The sequence below is a fragment of the Manis pentadactyla genome, chromosome X, assembly GCF_030020395.1.
Source record: "Manis pentadactyla isolate mManPen7 chromosome X, mManPen7.hap1, whole genome shotgun sequence".
NCBI lineage: Eukaryota > Metazoa > Chordata > Mammalia > Pholidota > Manidae > Manis > Manis pentadactyla.
The window spans coordinates 109,942,808-109,964,966 of record NC_080038.1 but is presented as its reverse complement, the minus strand read 5'-3'; the positions used below and the strand labels follow the sequence as shown (position 1 = coordinate 109,964,966).

The 22,159-nt window shown below is 38.1% G+C and overlaps 1 protein-coding gene across 1 annotated transcript in view; it reads right to left on the bottom strand.

The window, feature by feature from the left end:
* Window positions 1-904: 904 nt before the first annotated feature.
* HTR2C (5-hydroxytryptamine receptor 2C) overlaps window positions 905-22,159 on the bottom strand; it is a 443,326-nt gene continuing 422,071 nt past the window's right edge. Inside the window, exon 6 of the mRNA XM_036917246.2 lies at window positions 905-3,856. Within this exon, the coding sequence (XP_036773141.2) occupies window positions 3,030-3,856 (827 nt within the window). The 3' untranslated portion in view covers window positions 905-3,029. The remainder of the gene's footprint in view (window positions 3,857-22,159) is intronic.

Here is a 22,159-nt window from a genome sequence, read left to right as displayed (position 1 = left end):
CACCATCTTTAATGTTCCTGATCCTTTCTGTTCTTGTGGAGCTTAGAGTCTGGTGGGAATAAGAAAGTAATGATACCTATGACAAAGAGAGCATATGAGTCACTTCAGGCACTGCTCAGGTTAAGGGAGGTGGGATAATTTGGGAGTGGAGTTATTCTCATGAGAAATCAGTGATATTGTTAATATTGTTTCTGTTGCTTATACCTCTTATCTTTCCTCTGGTTGTAGTCTTTGAGTGCATGCAGAATTAATCAGAAGAATGCTATTTTTTGGTTGTGTTCCTCTTTGTGAACTTATTTTACAGAACTTGATTTAATTTTCAAAGAAGAATGAAGTGGTACATTTTCCCCTCAAAAGATGCAGTTGGAAAAAAACACATAACATATTAGCCAACATTTAATAAATTTAATAAATTAATAGGAATTATCACAAAAAGTTGGAGTGGATAACATATAGGAACCAGGAATAAGACAACATTTTCCAACCATTCGCAGAAAGTACCATTTGATGAAGGAGAAGATTTACAGGAAATAATATAAGGCAGTCTGTTGCACGTGTCTCAAACAGGTATACATATACAATAGTACATCAAAATAATTTGACAGTAAATTTACCACATTTACACTTCTCACATGGAGTTGTTTTTAAAACATTTATAAAAGTTTATAGATTTAACATTGAACTGTAAGATTTATATCCAAATGAATATATCTGTTTCATACCAAACTGCACAGAACTTATGAATAGCACAGAATTTGAGGATAATTACTGTGTTGGGTACTATTAAGTACAACTAGTTGATGACATAAGAATTATTAACAAATGTGCTATAAGCTATTACCATTCAACTTATTGCTAGTGCTTTTGAAAATCCATGGTTTATATTTTCTTATAAGACATGTGCTATGAGCTTGCCCTGATAGTTGAAAAGAAATCAGATGTTTCCAGTTTTATCTGATACTAACAGTACTTCAGATCTGAATGCATGTTCTTTGTAAGGACTGCTGAAGGATTTTCTTCAGGCCCTTTAATATCACCAACTCTGCCTTACTTTAATACAGATCGATGGATTCATGCAACATACATGGCATACATGCAGGACTCCATCTGTATGTGCAGAACTCATGTGCAATGCATGCTGTGTTTCTTCAGACATTTTCATTTCAATAAGAATTAGATCACCTCATTCAATTTCATATAATTGTTTTGACATGCAGTTCAACAGAACTAATAGGCAGGTAGACTTCACTTTCATGTTATATTTGGGCATGCTCAAGCAACTGATTGACATTTGGCAGTGTTGCAAATCAGGTACAGACTGTATGAGTTTCCTCAAATACAGCAGCTCTCCCACTGCCCCTGTGGCAGACTGTTGGACTTATCTATGCTGTGTGTTGAGGACACAGACTAGGAATTTTAGGAAATTCAGATTATGCCTTCCCTAACTTGAAGATACTGAGAGGCACCCTCTAAGGATTGTAAGTAACTGTCAGGCATAGGAAATAGCATCATGAATTCTTCAGAAATTGATCCACAGTCGTGTGAAATGGGCACACATGGAAATAGTTACTGGAAACACTTGTATACTCTGCACACAGCATAGACTTGATGGTCTGACTTTAGTAATGCTTGAGAACCTTTCAAGGTTAGCAAACTAGTAAAATGGTACTGAATTGTTAGCAGCAGGCCCACAAATGAAAAGATGGCCAACACTTATTGTAACACAACACTATATTTTTAACAAAGATTTAAACTTCTGGTACATAATTGCAGTACAGTGAAGAGCTTGCCACTTTCACAAATTAGCTGCAGCCTTTTCCTGTACTAGAGAGTTTGGAAGGATCTGAAAATGAGATAAATTTTGTTTAAAATCCAAATGGAAACTCTGTATTTATGTTATCCCCAGAGATCAGTAAGAGCTTCTTTTTAATTACTTTTTTTCACATTCTAAGGGCCTAGTTCTGTAGTCCTTAATCAAGTAAAACTCCCAAGGTTTTGATCATTTATCCTTCCAATGCTAGTTTTACTCAAAAATGGACTGCTAAATTAGGTCCTATAGATAGAGGTACCATAATTAAGAAAATATTTTAATAAGGCTCAAAATGCTAATTTCACTTTGTGTGTAGCACATGAATTTCCAGGATCCTGAGATCAAAACCCAATTGATATTGAATCCTGGATTGAGAAATAACTCTGGGATCTTGTTTCCCAGTTTAGTTATGGAATTAGGTATTTACTAAGGACCAGAATGAAAACACTAATTCCAGTTTGCTTGTCATTATAATTGGAATTTGAACATTGTCCTGAAGAAGTGAAAAGCTATTGGTGTATATATGTTGTATCATCCTTCCACTTCTGTAGTCCTGGTTAACTAGCTGCTATGTTAAAATACCACTATGGGGACAGATATTGCAGCAAAATATCAACACAACATTCTGACAATGTCAAATTTTGCCCCTATATGTGATGACAAGGCTAAGTTCTACCTTTGACTCACTAATAGGTGTGACAGAGTATCAGAAGGCAGAACCTGTCTTACTGTGTTTATGTGTATAGATGAGCAGAGCAAGAATTTAAAGTGCATATTTACTGTTAACCCAGAAAAACACTCTACTCAATTTGTTAATTTTGGTGTGGTTGAAATATAACCACTGTCATGTGCATCATTCTGGTCTCTGGCAAATGCCACCTGAGATGAACATCGACATTTCCTTATGCACAGAAGAAAGAAAGAGAGAGAGAAGAAAAGAAAGAGGGAGAGGTAGGGAGGAAGGAAGGGGAAAAAAAATCAATATTTTTATACATCAAAGAATCAAAATAAGTTACTCTCAATCTATTATAAACAGTAAATATAGAACCCTAAATCTCACTATTGTATGCATGATTGTAAAGTACAGGATTGCAAAGCTATATATAAAAACACCTTTTTCAGACAACAATATTTACATTAGTTATGACTGACGGAAGAGTTATACAATATTTTCCTACATTTGTAGCTTTACTGTAGGAAAAAAGTGTGCTGCTATTTCTTACACACTACTAATCCTTTCACTAACCACACTGGAAGGATTAACGGGTAACTCCAAATTCTCAACTTGCATCTCTATACCAGGCTCATTGTCATTAGTTTCCTTAATCACCGGTTCATTGGTATGCCGGTAGATGTTAACGTTAAGCTCCCTCCCGGACAAAGCAGTGGCAGCAACTCTTGGGATTTGTCTGACAGGAGGCTTTTTCTCTGCTTTATAATTGCAGCGCAAATAGTTGGAGAAAGCCCTTCGGTAAATTTTGTTGAAAAGAGTGTACACCAGAGGATTAATTCCTGAACAAACATAGCCAATCCAAACAAACACATTCAGAAGCTTTTCCATAAGCTTTTGATTACAGGCTTTCCCACAAAGAACCGACAGAATATTGGTAATAAAAAATGGGCACCACATGATGAGAAACACAAAGAAAACGATGCCGAGGACTTTTGATGCTTTCCGTTCATTGTTGATAGCCTGCATGGTGCCCCTAGGACGTCTTTCTTTCTTCTTTCTTCGCCGAGGATTCAAATCTTGTTTAGGGTTTCCAGAGTTCTCTTCCCAGGTGGTATTCCTCTTGCAGCACTTAAGGAAATCCAGGCTTATTCCAGGCGGTTCTTCGGTGTGGCCATGCAGTAACATCAGTGCTTGTCGTCGGAGAACGTGAATCGTCAGGCAGTACGTAATCACCATGATCGTCAGTGGTATGAAGAATGCCACGAAGGACCCAATAAGAACAAAATTTGGGTCATTCAGCACACAAGTGGTGTTGTTGACAAACACTTTGTCTTCATCTCTCAGTCCAATCACTGGGATAGGAACTGATACACCTAAGGGAACAAAAATGCAGTAGGGCATTGTTATAGCATATTGAAAGATTGACAGATTGATTCAATGGCAAACATTCAATTGCATTTCACAGACCTGATATTTGTTGAAAGCTATTCACAGCAAAAATTGATAGTCACATAAAAGAATAGCAGTATGATATCAGAAAATGACATCTTTTTTCATGTGAGGAATGTTTCTCCCCAAATTTCTGTAGAAGGCATGGACTACCATTATTGAGATGAGCTATTTAGATATGTTTTTGTGTAAGGTTGGATTGTGTCTGTTTTATTTTGTTTCCAATTGCCAGAACTGTCCTGGCTCATAGAAGGAACTTAATAAATATTTGTTTAATGAATAAATGATTTAAATCTGTACTCCATAACATTAATAAATTCACTCATTCATTTTTTTAGCATATCTTCTAAAGGCAATAAAAATAATGTACATGCCACCTATAAGAGTAATAATAGCATATCAAGGTTGGCTGAGCTGAGTTTGAGATAAGTATTTTTTTTTTAGAGGTAAGTTTTTAACTGATTAACATTCAAGTGTACTTCCCCCTTTCCTGGGGAAGGAGGTCAAGAAGAGAAAATTTTACCTGTGAGTCCTTTGGAGACAGGGCCTGGGAGTCTGCAGTTACTGGAGATGGAGAGGACAGTATGGCCCCCCAAATATGCTACAGGGACTAGATCTGAACACTATGCAGAAATAATCTATAAGCAGAAACAAAGGATTCTGTGTTTTAGCAAGAGTTTTTGTGAGACTCTGGGCATAAGCAATTTTGTTTCAAGGTCAGGAGGCAAAGTGATTTATGGAGTTGGGAAAGGTGTAGTCCTCAAAATTAGAAATTTTGAGCATTTGTTTTTTGAGAATACTGAAAGGTGGTACTCTAGGTAAGCACCTCCATTAATAAATAGGCTCACTGGCAGAAAATATCAACAAGGAGGTGGGAGCAGAAGGTGATCTTGTATTTAAGCATGAGTAAGAAATGTGTACATTTTCAGAAATCACTATGGTAGACCCTGAAGAGGCCATACATCAATAAGTAGCAGTAACTTGTAAGTGAAATTCAAATTTTAATATTAATTTTTTTCTTTCTTGTGTCCACAGGAAGTTGAAGCCTGAGAAAATCCAGAGTGCACTTTTAGGGTTCTACTGTTAGGCAGAAAGACAAAAATGAGTGGGATGAAAAGGAGAGAGCCCCCCACCCCCCACCCCCCACCCCCCAAAAATGACTCAGGGAGTTGATTAGATAGAGTCAGAAATGACTGAGAGAGTTAATCAACTGTAGCGACAGGGTCCAAGAGTGACTCAGGAAATGTCCAGGGTTCCCCAGATAAGAAACATCAGAAGCACAGGCACGCACAGCCCCTGTCCACATTTCACCAATCAGAACAAGCCTAGAGAGCTAAGAGCTGTCAATTACGGACCTCTCTGCCCTGCCAAAACCACATACAAGAAGCCTCAGAATGAAGATCCGGGCCTGTTTCCCTTTAGGCAGGCCTGCTCTGTTACTCTATGCAGAGTGCAGGAAAACTGACTTTGCTTTCTTGACTTTGGTCTCTCGTCTCACTATATCTGACTTCCCTGCAACACTGAGCCTAGTCCTTTCCTTCCTAACAGAAACACTCACCACTTTGATATAATCATAGACAAGAAGGCTATTTTCTGACAAAGTGTTGGTAGAAAACTCTGTTATGCTTTCTCAGGATTCTAGAACAAGACCAGAGGAGGGGTAAAAGGGAACTGCTCCTCTTCCCACTTCTCTCCACCCCCAGCAATGTAGGAACTAGAGCTTGAGGCTAGAGAGTTGGTCTAGGGAATTTTCATTCGCTCTGGAGGAATCCTGATAAGGATAGATATACCTACATTCAGGAAACAAGTACTGGAGTGGAGGTCCGCTTTTCCACAGTAAATGCTGCATAATCTAGGTTTTCCTAGAGACATTCCTAGAGTCTCTGGGGAAGGCCTCACACTCTGAGCATAAGATAAGTGGAAGTCAGCATTACTCAGAGACTAGCTCTGGAGTGGTATTAGCTTGCTTCTGTTAAAAGATTTATTGGCTTTCCTAAGGGACTCCTGGGCATAAAAGAAGGCCTGTGTCAAAGGATAGCAAGAGAGGGTAGCAGATGATTCCAGATGATCTGAAGCTGTTATTGAATATATGAGGCCAATTTTATCCCTGGCATCTATTTGTATAATTTTATGTACATTTAGTAAAAAGTGATCTTAATAAAAGTGCCTTTTATTGAGTCTATTTTATGTACCAGGTACTGAACCATGTATATTATTGACATTACAGATTAAACTGTATCATCTCAATTTGGTTAAAAGCCTTATAACATAGTTATTATTTGGTGAAGTAGCTTAGCCATTTTACCAAATCTGTGCCATCTAGTTTTCTTACTTTCTTTTCTTTTCATTTATTTTTTTTAGAAGCTGTGAATGCAGTCAACAAAACGAGAAACTCAAGAGTTCTTTTATCAATATCTGAAAGTTATAAATAACAATAACAACTGAAGTAGCATTAATAATAATATATATTGCACAGAGGATCTTATTCAATACTTGAAGAAAATTAAAGGTATGTGTCAGCAGTTCTCAAAGTGTGGGTCAAGAACGCTGGGGGGTGTCTCTGAAACTCTTTTGGAGAGCTTACTAGTTTCCCTTTTCTAACTATTTGTCTTTAAAATTGAATTTTCTGCATAAAGTTCAACCCAAGCAATGAATCACAACAGGTTGAATGCAAATGCATACACAAGAATCCAACCATCTTTTCATGAAACTAAATGTTAAAGAGATTTTCAAAACTGTAAATCACCTATCTTCTCTGATTTTTTAAAAAAATATAGTTCACTAAAATATTTAAGTTGATACTAAATGGGTTCATTATTGTTATTTAAAATGAATGATTCATTATTATTTTAAACATTTATCAGTTTTAACTCCTAATACAATAAATATCAATAGATATAATCCACATTAACAAAGCTCTTTGGGGTCTTCAATTATTTTGAAGAGTAGAAAGGGTTCCTGTCACCAAGAGTTTGAAAGCTGTTATTTTATTTTAATGGATAAAGTTATTTAAGTTCTGGAGAGATAAGTTCAGCAAATGTGTAAACTCTTTCTCAGTATTTTAGATTTGTCTACCAGTAGAAATTCAGGTGATATCATAATGTCAGGTAAATATAAACAACATTAATAATAGCAAGAAGAAACTTTGCATGCATTATATCATTCATTCTCATAAAAAGTCTGAAAGACAATGTTATTTGGTGAAGTTAACTTCAGAAAAGTTACATAAGTTTACCAAACATAATGGAGCAATCTGATATTTTAAAAACCTTTGATTTGGCCAAGGAGTGAAAGTGAAAATGAACTACTATAGAAAATACCAGGTATGAATAATTGCAGTAACAATAAATAACCACCTGCCTCCTATTTGTCACACACTGAGCCAAGTATTGTACAATTATTATATACTTTCATATATTATTTTTTTCAATTCAGACATAAAACATAGAAGGAATTGTTAACTAGAATCACTCAATCTTTCTGTAGTTAACTTCAGTAAATCTATATCATCTTTTGAACTTTAGAATAACAAAGATAAGTTTTAAGTCATATATCCTGCTGAAAATATCAGGTACAGTTAGATATTTTCTATGCATTATCTCATTTAGTTCTTTAAAAACTCTGAAAAGTGATTATTATTAGGGCCTTAGCATTTTAGAATTCAGTAACATATAGTTCATGTTTTTACTGAAAATATCATGTTACTACTACTGTAACTTCTACTACTCTTACTATTACTATTACTACCACCACTACTACTATTATTCATTGAGTGCTTACTGACTCTTGTGTTTTATCTGCATTACACATTCTACATGCATTATCTCTTTCCAGCTTCATAAAAGCCATACAATAACAAGGTTATTTTACTTCAAATAAGGCAAGTGAATTCAGAGAATGTATAAAGGTATTCACATGATTTTTTAAAGCCTTGAATTCAAGCAACACAGATTGGTTCTCTTCAAAATATTAGATGGTAATAATACCAAATGCCAATGATTCTTAGATGCACATTTCTCTCAGATTTTAACATTTTTGAAAGTGTGATGCCTGTAACAACTGTTTCTTACAATCACCATTGGCTGAACGGCAGTTATTACAGAGTTGTCATCATCAGTGTATGTATGAACCTGGTCTGAAAAACTTTTGACATCTCCTGGTGAGATCAAAATTCCCAGCAGCAAAATTTACACAGTGGGTATCAGCAGTACAGAAATAATTCAGTGTGAATGAAAAACTATGTCGTAACAGACACAGGGAGAGAATGTTCTGAAGAAGGCATCCTTAACATCATCAAATGCCATAGAAGGGTCTAGAATTTGAAGTATCTCTGTCTTTGAAAATGAGGTGGTCACTGGTGATTATAGAGAGAACAATTATAGTGCAGTAGTGAATACAGGAAATAGATTATTGAATAAATTTCCTGGAAAACACTGGCCAAGATCAAAATAAAAACAGATTAGGGGAATTATTACTACAGTACAGGGATATCTCAGAAGTATCTACTTTCATGAGTTTTCATGAAGGAATTTTTTTAGGGGTCCCTAGGAAGACCAAACACTGTCAAGCTGACATGAATCATTCCTTTGCCTCATGGAGTAATAAGTGAGTTCCCTGAACATGGAAGTTGACAGCAGCAGATGAATGAACGATTTTCAGAAAAGAACATAGAAGACAAAACAAGCAAACAGCACTGCCTCAGTTCTCAGGTGATAAAATGTGACTGAGAGTTGCACAGAGAAGTATTTTGCATGCTTGGCAAGTAAATCAGTATGGTGTTGGTGCAGTGAGAATTTTAAGGAATTCAGAGTTAAGTTGAGAGTCAGCTTTGGACTTCAAGAGGTTTTTTATCTTTGGGAAGAGTTGAACATAGGCATGTGAGAATAAAGAAAAGCTATTGCAATGTTAATGGTAAAGAGAAGATCTTAAATGACTTTGAAGGAAGTTGAACTAAAAGAGAAAGATTGTAAGCAGGAAAACATGAGAAGACAGCCCATGAACTGACAAGAGGAATGCCCAGAGTTGATAAGACATACTTGGATAAGAATTTGTGGAGCAGTGGGTAGGGGAGGGCCTAGTATTCAACTACAGTAGGGCTGAGGGATAGCATCAAAATTTCAGCACCATACTACTGAAAAATAGTAAAACATACCACCCCAAAATATTTTTCTTTGGCATAAGGATTATTTTGAGAAATGGCAGACACAAGAGAAGTTCTGAAAACAGAGTAGAAGTTATCATTTTGGCAAGTGAAATTTGCATTTATAAAATATCTCCATTTGTAAGGGTGTTTCCCTGTCTGTATCAGGAGGTAAAGGATGACTCTAAATCACAAGACAGTCTTATCCGTGGAGAAAACCCCCACTTAAATCTGCATAACAAATATTACCCTGGTTTACTGTGTTCTTCCTGGTAACCTTATGTAACTGGCCTCCCCTGACCCAACCACTTTATCTTTAGCTGAAGATCATATTGAAGGTGGTGGCTTGCACCATCTGGAGAAGTGAAGTGAGCATCCAATATGGAGCCTCTTATGTCAGGCTTCCAAATGGAGTTACTTATGTCAGGTTTGCCTGCTTTTGCATCAACTGCCTCTGTAAACATAACCCACCCTAAAAGGCATGCCGGTGAATGCCTGAACCAGATAACACCGTATGTGCTTAGATATACCCCACCTTAAATAGCATGCCCATGGAAACCTGAACCACATGTGGACTGCCCCCTCTTTTCTCCAACCCTGGATGGAAGGACTGGACTATGTAAGGAACTGGACACAGTGCTTGGGGCAAGCTTGTCCCAGAGGTCCCTGACACCAGATGACAGACATGTGCCCAGAGGCTTGCTCCTGCTCATCTGCCTGAGTTGCTGCTCCATCACAGATTCATCACTCCACTGGAACTGTCTCTGTTAAATTGCCTTCCCAAGGTGGAGCTCGCCTGTGGGAAAGACGAGAGACTGATTGGGGCAGCCTGGATCTGAACCATCCATCATGACTGGTATGAGATATATTGATCTGTGATATATGTGATCTTCAGATATGTGTGATTCCCCCTTTGATTGTTGTGTGAAAAGGAAGTGCAAAATAAACCATGTGATTCATTCAACATTAAGGGTGTAGGTTTCGTTATTCCACTGCCCTGTGGATCCATATGTCCCGGCCTACTCACATCAAGTTACTCAGTTTTTCTGGCCCTCTCTCTTATATCCATAAGGTATACATGTCAGTAAACCTCTGTGTTTTTCTCTTGTTAATCTGTCTCTTGTTACAGGGGGTCTGAGCCAAGAACTCAGAAGGGTAGAAGGAAAATCATTTTTCCTCCCCTATACTACTCACAAGCTAATGAAGTTTGAGGAAACTTAGATTATATTTAAGGTGCAATAATGTGCTTACATATTAAAGGTGAAAGCCAGCAGAGTGGAAGAGCTTAAAGATACAGAAAAGAAATTTTACGGATGATGGATAATGGTCCTTGAAGAAGCAAAGTCAATAAAAGTTGAAAGAATTACACTAGGAATAAAGAATGACTGATACTTTCTATTAGAAGAGTTGGTAGTATGAATGGGTGGCAGAAATTATCAGAGACTGTACAAGAAGGTGAAACAGGGATAAGTCGATAAGCAGTAAGTGTTAAGTGGCTAAAGAGCAGAATTGTTAACTGGATGTTCCATGTGACTTCAATGGATATTTGTTAATTCCATGAAGCAATGAGAAATGAGAAAAGGGTGGGGTTCTCCCAACCTGCCCTTCCCCTTGCCTTACTTTGGTTTCGCTGGATTATTTGCTCCAGGATGGGTATCCCCTTCCCCCTAGAGCTACAGAGAGTGAATGCAAATAGATGCATATGGATAGTGAGCTTTTCTTTAAAAAAATCAGGAAGTTGAACATTCTTACACTGAGCTGGGAAAATATACAAGAGAGAGAGTTTGCAGATGCAGGAGGAAAAAACAACGGACAATGAAGCAAGACTCTGAGAACCTGGCAATAGATGGACTCTTGAGTCCCAGCCAAAAAATCAAGAGTTGACTATGTAGGGGCCAAATTCAGGTTGCCCCAAGATGTGCCATTGTGACATGCAGATTATGTGGAGCTGAAAACAATCACGGCCCAAAAGACTCAGAAAGAAAGTTTGACCTTTTCCCTAACTGAATGAGAAGGATTTAGATGGAGGAATGGCTTCAGAGAAGAGCTATCACCATAGATAACTATATTATAATGTGAATTGTTTGTGATGGACATGGAGGAATGTGGCCAAGCCTGTCAAAATTCCTCTCTATATTCCATTGTTTTTGTGTGGCCTATCAAACATTTGTTTACCATTTACATTTTTCATATTCCTGTGAATTGCTTCCCTTTTCCTTTGAAGTCCCAGGCCCCTAACCCCTCCTTTTTGTTCAGGATGATATACATACTTCACTTCCCTGACTGTCTTTGGAATCCCATGTCTATGGATTCCCTGTATGTATGTAATTAAACTTTGTGGTTGTTTTCCTGTTAATCTGTCTCAGGTCAATTTGATTCTTAGACCAGTTAGAAGAACCTTGAGGAAATTTCCTCCCCAACAGGTAGAAGCTGGCTTCAATTCTCTTGTAACAGGTAAGAAAGAATATTATTTGAGGGGAAGAAGAGAGTCTAAAGGAGGAGTAGATGAGGATTAAGGTGACTGGACAGATTACATTGATCAGAATGGTGATTGCTTAGATTTGGCATGTGAGGGAGAGGGAAGAGTCAAAAAGGAATTTCAGGTTTCTGGTTTGCGTCCTTAGGTAGATGGGGTTGCCATTAAGCAAAAGAACATAGGTAAAGGAACAAGACCATGGCAGGGAAAGTAATGAACTCTTTAGATTGTGCTAAACTAGAGGTTCTTGTGGAGTATCAGTATGGTATTCTATGTGAACATAGGTGTTTGAATATCAGGAGACAGAGGTGGAGTGCTTACAGGATTTTTTTTATAAGGGGAAATTACATTGTCATGATCTTTTAGGAAGAACTTTTGTTAAAAGAGAAGAGGGATCAGAAAAGATCCTAGGTCAAGGGCTCTAAACTTTTATGTAACTGTGGACCTGCTCTCAGAATAATGTTTTGGAATGCATAAAGTAGAATACAGGGGATTATAAAAGAAATAAAATTATTTTGACATACTGCTGTCAACTTTTAAAGATAAAATATAGAAACAGTAATATATGTGCTTTTAATTAACACATTAAATATCAAGATCTAGTAATGGGTCTAATAGCTACTGAAATGTTGAAATAGTGACTAATATCTGATACATGTTAAAATATCTGCAACAACTGAACATGATTTTCAATGATCTGTGATTCCTATTGATGATACTGATAAAAATACAGAAAATTACTATTCTGGTTTATTGTCTACATTTGTAATAGAAATAAATCCCAAATTTCAGTTACAGGTGAGTTAAAATAAAGATGTAATTTTTTTCACCATTAAAATTCATAAACTCCCAGCTATAATCATGTAGTAGCTGGTATCAGAATCGGACAACTTCACGACATAACTATAAAAACTGGTAAGAACAGACTACCATTTTCTAATAATGGTGAAGTAGCTTTGTAGGGAAAATGGAAGTTCCTATGGCCAGGATTCTCACCTGACCCTAATCTACTTGATGATGTAAACTGGCTTACTGCTTAGGTTAATGCTTACACACCCATTGGCAGTAAGCTGTTATTGCCTGTGTTGCTATGTAAAGAACTCCATCCAGTGTTCCACAGAAAGTGTGGAGCAGAGAGCAGAGGCTGGAGGCAAAGGCAGAGCCTGGAGCAGACAGGATAAGGCAGAGGTGAAGGCAGAGCCTGTAACAGAGGCAGAGCCTGGAGCAGAAGCAGAGATGGAGATGGACTTGCACACTTCTAGATGCATATGTGATTCTAGCACTTGAACTGCCACTGTGAGAATAAAGCTTGGTAAAAATCCTTTTATGCCACAATGTTTTGTTGTCATATTTCAGTCTCATTGAATTGAGAGTGAACGTGCCCAATGTTGTGAACCCCTGCTGGCCTAGAGCTACAAGCTTATAGAAGACAAGTGCTTTTGCTAACAACAGTCATAAACTCTGAACAAAATTTTAAAAACCCAACATTTGAAGGTATTTGTGAGTGAGCAAAAAGCAGATTGAAACCAAAGGGGATTCAGGCATTGAACAAGGGAACTGGGCTGTTTGAGTACTAAATTTATGTCTCTTCCCCTGAGGGAATTTTCTCGCCTAGAGGTTAGATCTCAAACCAGAAAGTTGTAGCTTAATTGAAGTGAAAAGTCAGAGAATAGCCTTAAGAACTGCCAGAACATCTGGGATTTGAAGGGTACAGAGAAAAAATGTGCCACAGTGGGGAAGGGGCTCAAATTTTCTATACAAAGTTCCCTCAATTTCTTGCTTGATACATGAATCCATGGAGTGTGTGAGACTCCAAGGAATCCATGGAGCAAAAAACATTTGAGAGGTTGGAAATATTTAATAGAGATCCCAACTGCTCTCTATGCAGAGGAAACAGATGCATCACACCAAATTAGACTGGTTTAGTAAACACCTTGGCCTTTTAATTTATACTCAGAAGGAACATGCCTTAGGAGAAAAGCCAGTTTCTTAGGACTAAAGAATTTCACCTAACACTGAAAGCAAACCTGGATCCCACCATAAAAAAAACAAGGCCTCCATAAATGTATACTTATAAAACTACTGGATTTACAGAGAAACAGAACAATGTGACCCATAATAAAGAGGAGAAGAAGTCAATAGGAACAGGCCCAAACATGACCCAGATATTGAAATTAACAGAAAAGGGCTTCAACTCCAATAAATATGTTAAATGATCTATCAGAAAAGATAAATATATGGTTGTAGAGTTGTCAATTTTAGGATAGATGTGGAAACTAAAGAAAAGAAGAAATCCCATAACTGAAGAAATTCATTATTTAAAATTAAGATAAATCATTGGATGGGATTAATAGTAGAAGCAATGATCAATGAAATTAAAGAAGGTCAATGTATATTTTCCAAACATAGGCACAATGATAATAAAATATTTTAAAAATTGAACTCATGTTTTTAGCCATGACAGAGTTCTTGGTACCAGAGTTTGCATCCTACCATAAACAGCCATAAAACTGAACCGAAAATATGAAGCTATTCTTTTCAGGCATTTGGCAATAATTGGTGTAGGGCTGTGCTTTTTTTAAAAATTAAGGTATCACTGATATACAATCTTACAAAGGTTTCACAAGAACAATATTGTGGTTTCAACATTCACCCATATTATCAAGTTCCCCCTCCCACCCTATTGCACTCACTGCCTATGAGAATACTAAGATGCTATAGAGTCATTACTTGTCTTCTCCATGCTGTACTGCCTTCCCCATAACGTACCTATATTTTGATTGAGAATTATAGTGCCCCTTAATCAACTTCTCCCTACCTCCCCACCCACCCTCTCCAACCCCTTCCCTTTGGTAACCACCAGTCCTTTTTCAAAGTCTGTGAGCTTGCTGCTGTTTTGTTCCTTCAGTTTTGCTTTGCTGTTGTACTCCACAAATACGTGAAATCATTTGGTACATGTCTTTCTCCATCTGGTTTATTTCACTGAGCATAATCCCCTCTAGCTCCATCCATGTTGTTACAAATGGTAGGATTTGTTTCTTTCTTGTGGCTGAATAATATTCCATTGTGTATATGTACACACTTCTCCTTTATCCATTCATCTACTGATGGATACTTAGATCACTTCCATTTCTTGGCTATTATAAATAGTGCTGTGATAAACATAGGGGGTGCATATGTCTTTTGAATCAGGGATATTTTCTTTGGGTAAATTCCTAGAAGTAGAATTCCTGGGTCAAATGGTATTTCTATTTTTAGTTTTTTGAGGAACCTCCACATTGCTTTCCACAATAGTTGAACTAATTTACAGTTCCACCAGCAGTGTAGAAGGGCTCCCCTTTCTCCACATCTTGCCAGCATTTGTTGTTCTTTGTCTTTTGGATGTTGGCCATCCTAACTGGAATGAGGTGATATCTCATTGTGGTTTTAATTTGCATTTCCCTGAGAGTTAGCGATGTGGAGAATCTTTTCATGTGCCTGTTTGCCATCTGAATTTCTTCTTTGGAGAAATGTCTGTACAGATCCTTCACCCATGTTTTAATTGGGTTGCTTTTTGGGTGTTGAGGCATGTGAGCTCTTTATATATTTTGGATGTTAACCCCTTATTGGATGTGTTGCTTAAGGATATGTTCTCCCATACTGTAGGATGTCTTTTTGCTCTACTGATGGTGTCCTTTCTGTACAGAAGCTTTTTAGTTTGATGTCCCATTGGTTCATTTTTGCTTTTGTTTCACTTGCCTGAAGAGATGTGTTCAGGAAAAATTTGCTCATGTTTATATTCAAGAGAGTTTTGCCAATGTTTTCTTCAAGGAGTCTTATGGTTCCATGAATTACATTCAGTCCTTTGATCCATTTTGAGTTTACTTTTTGTGTATGGAGTTAGAAAATAACCCAGTTTCATTCTCGTACATGTAGCTGTCCAGTTTTGCCAACACCATTGTTGAAGAGACTGTCATTTCCCCATTGTATATTCATGGTTCCTTTATTGTATATTAATTGGCCATTTATGTGTGGATTTATATCTGGGCTCTCTAGTCTGTTCCATTGGTCTATGGTTCTGTTCTTGTGCTAGTACCAAATTGTTTTGATTACTGTGGCTTTGTAGTAGAGCTTGAAGTTAGGGAGCATAATCCTCTCCATCTTTGCTCTTCCTTCTCAGGTTTGCTTTGGCTATTTTGGGTCTTTTGTGGTTCTATATGAATTTTAGAACTATTTGTTGAAGAATGCTGTTGCTACTTTGATAGGGATTGCATTGAATCTGTATATAGGTAGGATGGCCATTTTGGCAATATTAATTCTTCCTAACCATGAACATGGGATGTATTTACATTTAATGGTGTCTTCTTTAATTTTTCTCATGAGTGTCTTCTAGTTTTCAGGGTATAGGTCTTTCAGGGTGGTGGTTTTTAAGATAAGGGAAATATGTAAGTCTTATATTTATCTTCCCCTCCCTATCTGGAGATAATTTCTTGACTATGGCATAGGAAAGTGGAGCTCAAGTAAGACTGACTGTCCAGCTGAACTAAGGGGCAGTGATCAGAGTTCAAATAAATTGCAAAGCACATGGAACTTCCTGGGCATGGTATAAGGGAACTATGCCAAGGGTAGATCAAGAAGTATTTGTGGGCCTACCCTTCAGATGTATGGTTGAGAGCTTGGTTGCACACATACAGTTGAGACTCTCTAAGGCTTAGCAGAGAGCAGCAGCTTATGGGGATAAGAACAGAATAAATATACTAGAAGTTACACAGTCCTAGAAGTTGGAGTCTGGCCCAGCCAGAATGAAGAGACCAATTAGCACATCACTAACATCTTGAGAATTCAGTGGAAACAATAGGAAAAAACCTTAGAAGTAAGGATTCATGGCCTGAAAATGTGCACCATAACAAAGCTTAAAACTGTACCTCAACAGGATCAAGAGGAACAGGCAGTAAATTAATAGCATGCCAGCCCCAAAATGCAACACTCTTTAAAGAAAACAATACATTCCATATTCTTTGCAATGTATTTTCTGCAATGCCTCCCAGAAAATAAACAAATAGGAAATTATGACGTTAATCATCCAAAAAAAAAAGAAAACAGAGTTCCTATATCACTTAATGTTGAAATTACTAGATAAGGAATTTGCAGCAACTATTATGAAGATGTTGAAGGACTTAAAGGCAAAGTAGTGAGGAGATGCTGACTTACAGCAGAAAAATGTAAACTGGAAAGAAGAATTGAATGTGGAATTTACTCAGCAATAGAAAGAAACTACTGATACACACATCACCATGGAGGAGTTTCAAAAGCTTCATGTTGAGTGAAAGAAGCCAGTCTTAAACGGCTATATACTGTAGTATTCCATTTGAATGCCATTCTAGAAAAAGCAAAGAAATCAGATCAGTGGTTGTAGGGGGCTGGAGGTGGGGCACAGGGGAAATTTTGAGGGTGACAAAATGTCCCATATCATGATTGTGGTGGTGGTTACATTATGACATATATTTGTCAAAACAGAATTGTACATTTGAATAGTGCATTTTATTGTATGTAAATTATATGTCAAACCTGATTTTTTAAAAAAGAAAAAAACAGAATGGAAATTTTGGCACTACAAGGTAAAATAGCTGAATGAAAAATAAACTTCACAAGTTTAACAGACAGTTGGAAATGGCAGAAGAAAGGAATCAAAAACTTGAAGACATTCATAAAAATTAATCGGGAAAAGAAAAAGAAAAAAAAGATTAAAAAATTATTAGCATTTCAGAGACCTATGGAACAACATAAAGCACACTAACATATACATAACTAGAGTCTCAGAAGAAGGGGAGAAATAATGGCATGGGGAAATGTTTGAAGAAATAATTATTAAAATTTCCCAAACTTGAGAGGGGTTCAAGATGGTGGCGTGAGTAGGGCAGCAGAAATCTCCTCCCAAAACTATATATATTTTTGAAAGAACAACAAATACAAGTATTGCTAAAAGAGAGAGCAGAAGATACAGTACAATAGCCAAGCTACATCTACATCTGCAAGAACTCAGTATCTCACGAAAAGGAAAACGAGCTGACCCGCCACAGCTGCAGAACAGCCGGAGAATAGTCCTGCCCACAGGAACCACACAGAGTCTTCTCCAAGCATGCAGATAACTGGGACAGACCCAAGGGCTGCCGCCAGCGCAAAACTCCCCTGTACAAACAGAGGAAGACAAAGCAAGGTCTGGAAAGCACAAAGGGGTGCCGTTCTCACAGGGGAACACACTGGGCATGTGTGCAAACCCCTGCAGGGCCCTAGGCTATCCCGAGGGCCTCTCTGCCCACAGCAGCTCAGGAGATTATCCCAGACACTGCTCCCTGAATGCAGGTAATTGACACAGGCAACAGAGAAGGGCAAGGTGACCAACAAACAAGAAGGGACTTTGTTCTCCCAGCTGACACATGCGCCACCTGCCTGTGACCACTTCTGTCACCAGGAAAAGGCAGAAGAATCTGGTCCAGTCAAAAATAAATAGGATAACCCCAGAGAGAGGTGCTGGTGAGACAGATATAACCAATCTTCCAATCTTCCTGAAAAATGATTCAAAATACAAGTAATAACCATGCTGATGGACCTGCAGAGAAATATGCAAGAGTTAAGGGATGAAGTCTGGAGGGAGATAACAGAAAGGAAACAATCAATAGAAGATCTTAAGAGCAGACTGGACAGGTGCAAGACACTATTAAAGGAATAGAAATCAGAGAAAAGGAATACAGAGAAGCTGAGTCAGAGAGAAATAAAAGGATCTCTAGGAATGAAAGAATATTAAGAGCACTGTGTGACCAATCCAAATGGAACAATATTCGCATTATAGGGGTACCAGAAGAAGAAGAAGAGAGAAAAAGGGATAGAAAGGGTCTTTGAAGAAATAATTGCTAAAAACTTCCCCAATCCAGGGAAGGAAACAGTCTCTCAGACCATGGAAGCCCACAGATCTCCCAACACAAAGGACCCAAGGAGGACAACACCAAGACATATAATAATTAAAGTGGCAAAGATCAAAGACAAGGACAGTATTAAAGGCAGTCAGAGAGAGAAAAAAGATCACCTATAAAGGAAAATCAGGCTATCATCAGACTTCTCAACAGAAACCTTACAGGCATGATACATTTAATGCAATGAAACAGAGGGGCCTTGAACCAAGAATACTGTATCTAGCACGATTATCATTCAAACATGGAGGGATTAAACAATTCCAGGAGAAGCAAAAGTTGAGGGAATTTTCATCCCACAAACCACCTCTACAAGATATTTTAAAGGGACTGCTCTACATGTTAGCACTCCTAAGGCTAAACAGATGTCACCAGAGAAAATGAAATCCCAGCAAAGAAAGCAGACCAACCAGATACTAACTAAAGGCAAAAAATAAAATCAGCTATCCACAAAAGCAGTCAAAGGAAACACAAAAGAGTACAGAATAAAACACCTAACATATAAATAATGGAGGAGGGAGAATAAGAAGGGAGAGAAATAAAGAATCATCAGACTGTGTTTATAGCAGCTTAATAAGAGAGTTAAGTTAGATGGTTAGATAGTAAAGAAGCTAACCTTGAACCTTTGGAAACCACGAATCCAAAGCCTGCAATGACAATAAGTACATATCTATCGATAATCACCGTAAATGTAAATGGACTGAATGAACCAAACAAAAGACACAGAGTAACAAAATGGATAAAAGAGCAAGACCCATCTATATGCTTCTTACAAGAGACTCAACTCAAACCCATATACACAGACTAAAAGTGAAGGGATGGAAAAAGATATTTCATGCAAAAAACTGGGAGAAAAAAGCATGTGTTGCAGTACTTGTGTCAGACAAAAAAGACTTCTAAACAAAGAAATTAACAAGAGATAAAGAAGGACATTACACAATGATAAAGGGGTCAGTCCAATAAAGAGACATAACCATTATAAATATATATGCACCCAACACAGGAGCACCAACATTTGTGAAACAAATGCTAACAGAATTAAAGGAGGAAATAGAATGCAATGTATTCACTTTTTAGGAGACTTCAACACACCACACACTCCAAAATACAGATCAACCAGACAGAAAATAAGTAAGGATACAGAGGTACTGAACAAGACACTAGAAAAGAGGACCTAATAGACATCTACAGAACTCTACACCCAAAAGCAGCAGGATACACATTCTTCTCAAGAAATGGAAAACTTCCAAGACAAATACAACCATTCAAGACTGACCAAGAAAGAAAAAGAAAATCTATACAGACCAATTACCAGCAACAAAATTTAATCTGTAGTAAAAAAACTACCCAAGAACAAAACACCTCAACCAGATGGATTCACTGCTGAATTTTATCAGACATATGGAGAAGACATAATACCCATTCTCTTTAAAGTTTTCCAGAAAATAGAAAAGGGAGCGGTGGAGCCAAGATGGTGGTATGAGCAGGACAGTGGGAATCTCCTCCGAAAAACATATATATTTTTGAAAATACAAATACAACTATCTCTAAAAGAGAGACCAGAAGACACAGGACAACAGCCAGACTACATCCACACATGCAAGAGCCCAGTGCCTGGTGAAAGGGGTAAGATAAAAGCTGCAGCCCAGTGGGACCCGAGGCCCCTCACCCCAGCTCCTGGCAGGAGGAGAGGAGTCAGAGCAGGGAGGGAGAGGGAGCCCAGGACTGCTAAACACCCAGACATAGCCATCTGCACCAGAGCACAGATACAGTACGTGCGTGGGGGTGCTGGAAACTAGGGAAGCAAGACAGTAAGACCTGTGAGCAGGTTCCAAAGCCGGCACCCCTGTGACAAAGGAAAGCAAGTGCTTTTTGAAAGTCTTAAAGGGACAGGGACCCCACAGCTAGACGGAAGTATCCCGGGACACAGTCCAGTAGCTGGAAATTCCAGGGAACTCCGTGCACACTAACCCCCTGGGCAACAGCTCTGAGACCCCTCATGGAGGTAAACAGCCAAACAGCCCCCCGTCCATTACCCCTCCAGGCCCGCAATAGCAGAGCAGCAGCCTGAGGCTGGCCACGCCCACAGCAAGGTAGCTTCCTCCATACCGGCCGGGTAAGATACAGAGACCCAATCTACATGCAATTGCGCAACGCAAGCCACTAGGGGTCGCAGTTGTCCCAGTAAAGAAAGGCCAGGAGCCAAGTGGAAAGAGTCTTGACTCTCCCAGCTGACAGATGAGTCAATAGCACACCATTGCACCTATCAACATGAAAAGGCAAAAAAATTTGATCCAGACAAGACTAACCCAGACAGCTTCAACATCTTCTACATCTTCCCCTGAGAAGGAAACTGGGGAGATAGATTTAACCAATCTTCCTGAAAAAGAATTCAAAACAACAGTCATAACCATGCTGATGGACTTGCAGAGAAATATGCAAGAATTAAGGAGGGAGAATACAGAAATAAAACAATCTCTGGAAGGACTTTAAAACAGAATGGACGAGATGCAAGAGACCATTAATGGACTAGAAAACAGAGAACAGGAATGCAGAGAAGCTGATGCAGAGAGAGATAAAAGGATCTCCAGGAATGAAAGAATTTTAAGAGAACTGTGACCAATCAAAATGGAAGAATATCCGCATTATAGGGGTACCAGAAGAAGAAGAAGAGAGAAAAAGGGATAGAAAGTGTCTTTGAAGAAATAATTGCTGAAAACTTGCCCAAACTAGGGGAGGAAATGGCCTCTCAGACCACAGAGGTATACAGAACTCCCATGACAAGGGATCCAAGGAGGGCAACACCAAGACACATAATAATTAAAATGGCAAAGATCAAAGACAAGGACAAAGTATTAAAGGCAGACAGAGAGAAAAAAAAGGTCACCTACAAAGGAAAACCCATCAGGTTATCATCAGACTTCTCAACAGAAACCCTACAGGCCAGAAGAGAATGGCATGATATACTTACTGCAATGAAACAGAAGAGCCTCAAACCAAGAATACTGTATCCAGCACGAATATCATTTAAATATGAAGGAGGGATTAAACAATTCCCAGACAAGAAAAAGTTGAGGGAATTTGCCTCCCACAAACCACCTCTACAGGGCATCTTACAGGGACTTCTCTAGATGGGAGCACTCCTAAAAAGAGCACAGAACAAAACACCCAACATATGAAGAAGGGAGGAGGAGGAATAAGAAGGGAGAGAAATAAAGAATCATCAGTCCGTGTTTATAATAGCTCAATAAGTGAGTTAAGTTAGACAGTAAGATAGTAAAGAAGCTAACCTTGAACCTTTGGTAACCACAAACTTAAAGCCTGCAATGGCAATAAGTACATACCTTTCAATAATCACCCTAAATGTAAATGGACTGAATGCACCAATCAAAAGACAAAAAAGCAAGACCCATCCATATGCTGCTTACAAGAGACTCACCTCAAACCCAAAGACATGCACAGACATAAGTCAAGGGATGGAAAAAGATATTTCATGCAAACCAGAGAGAAAAAAGCAGGTGTTGCAATACTAGTATCAGACAAAATAGACTTCAAAATAAAGAAAGTAACAAAAGATAAAGAAGGACATTACATAATGATAAAAGGCTCAGTCCAACAAGAGGATATAACCATTATAAATATATATGCACCCAATACAGGAGCA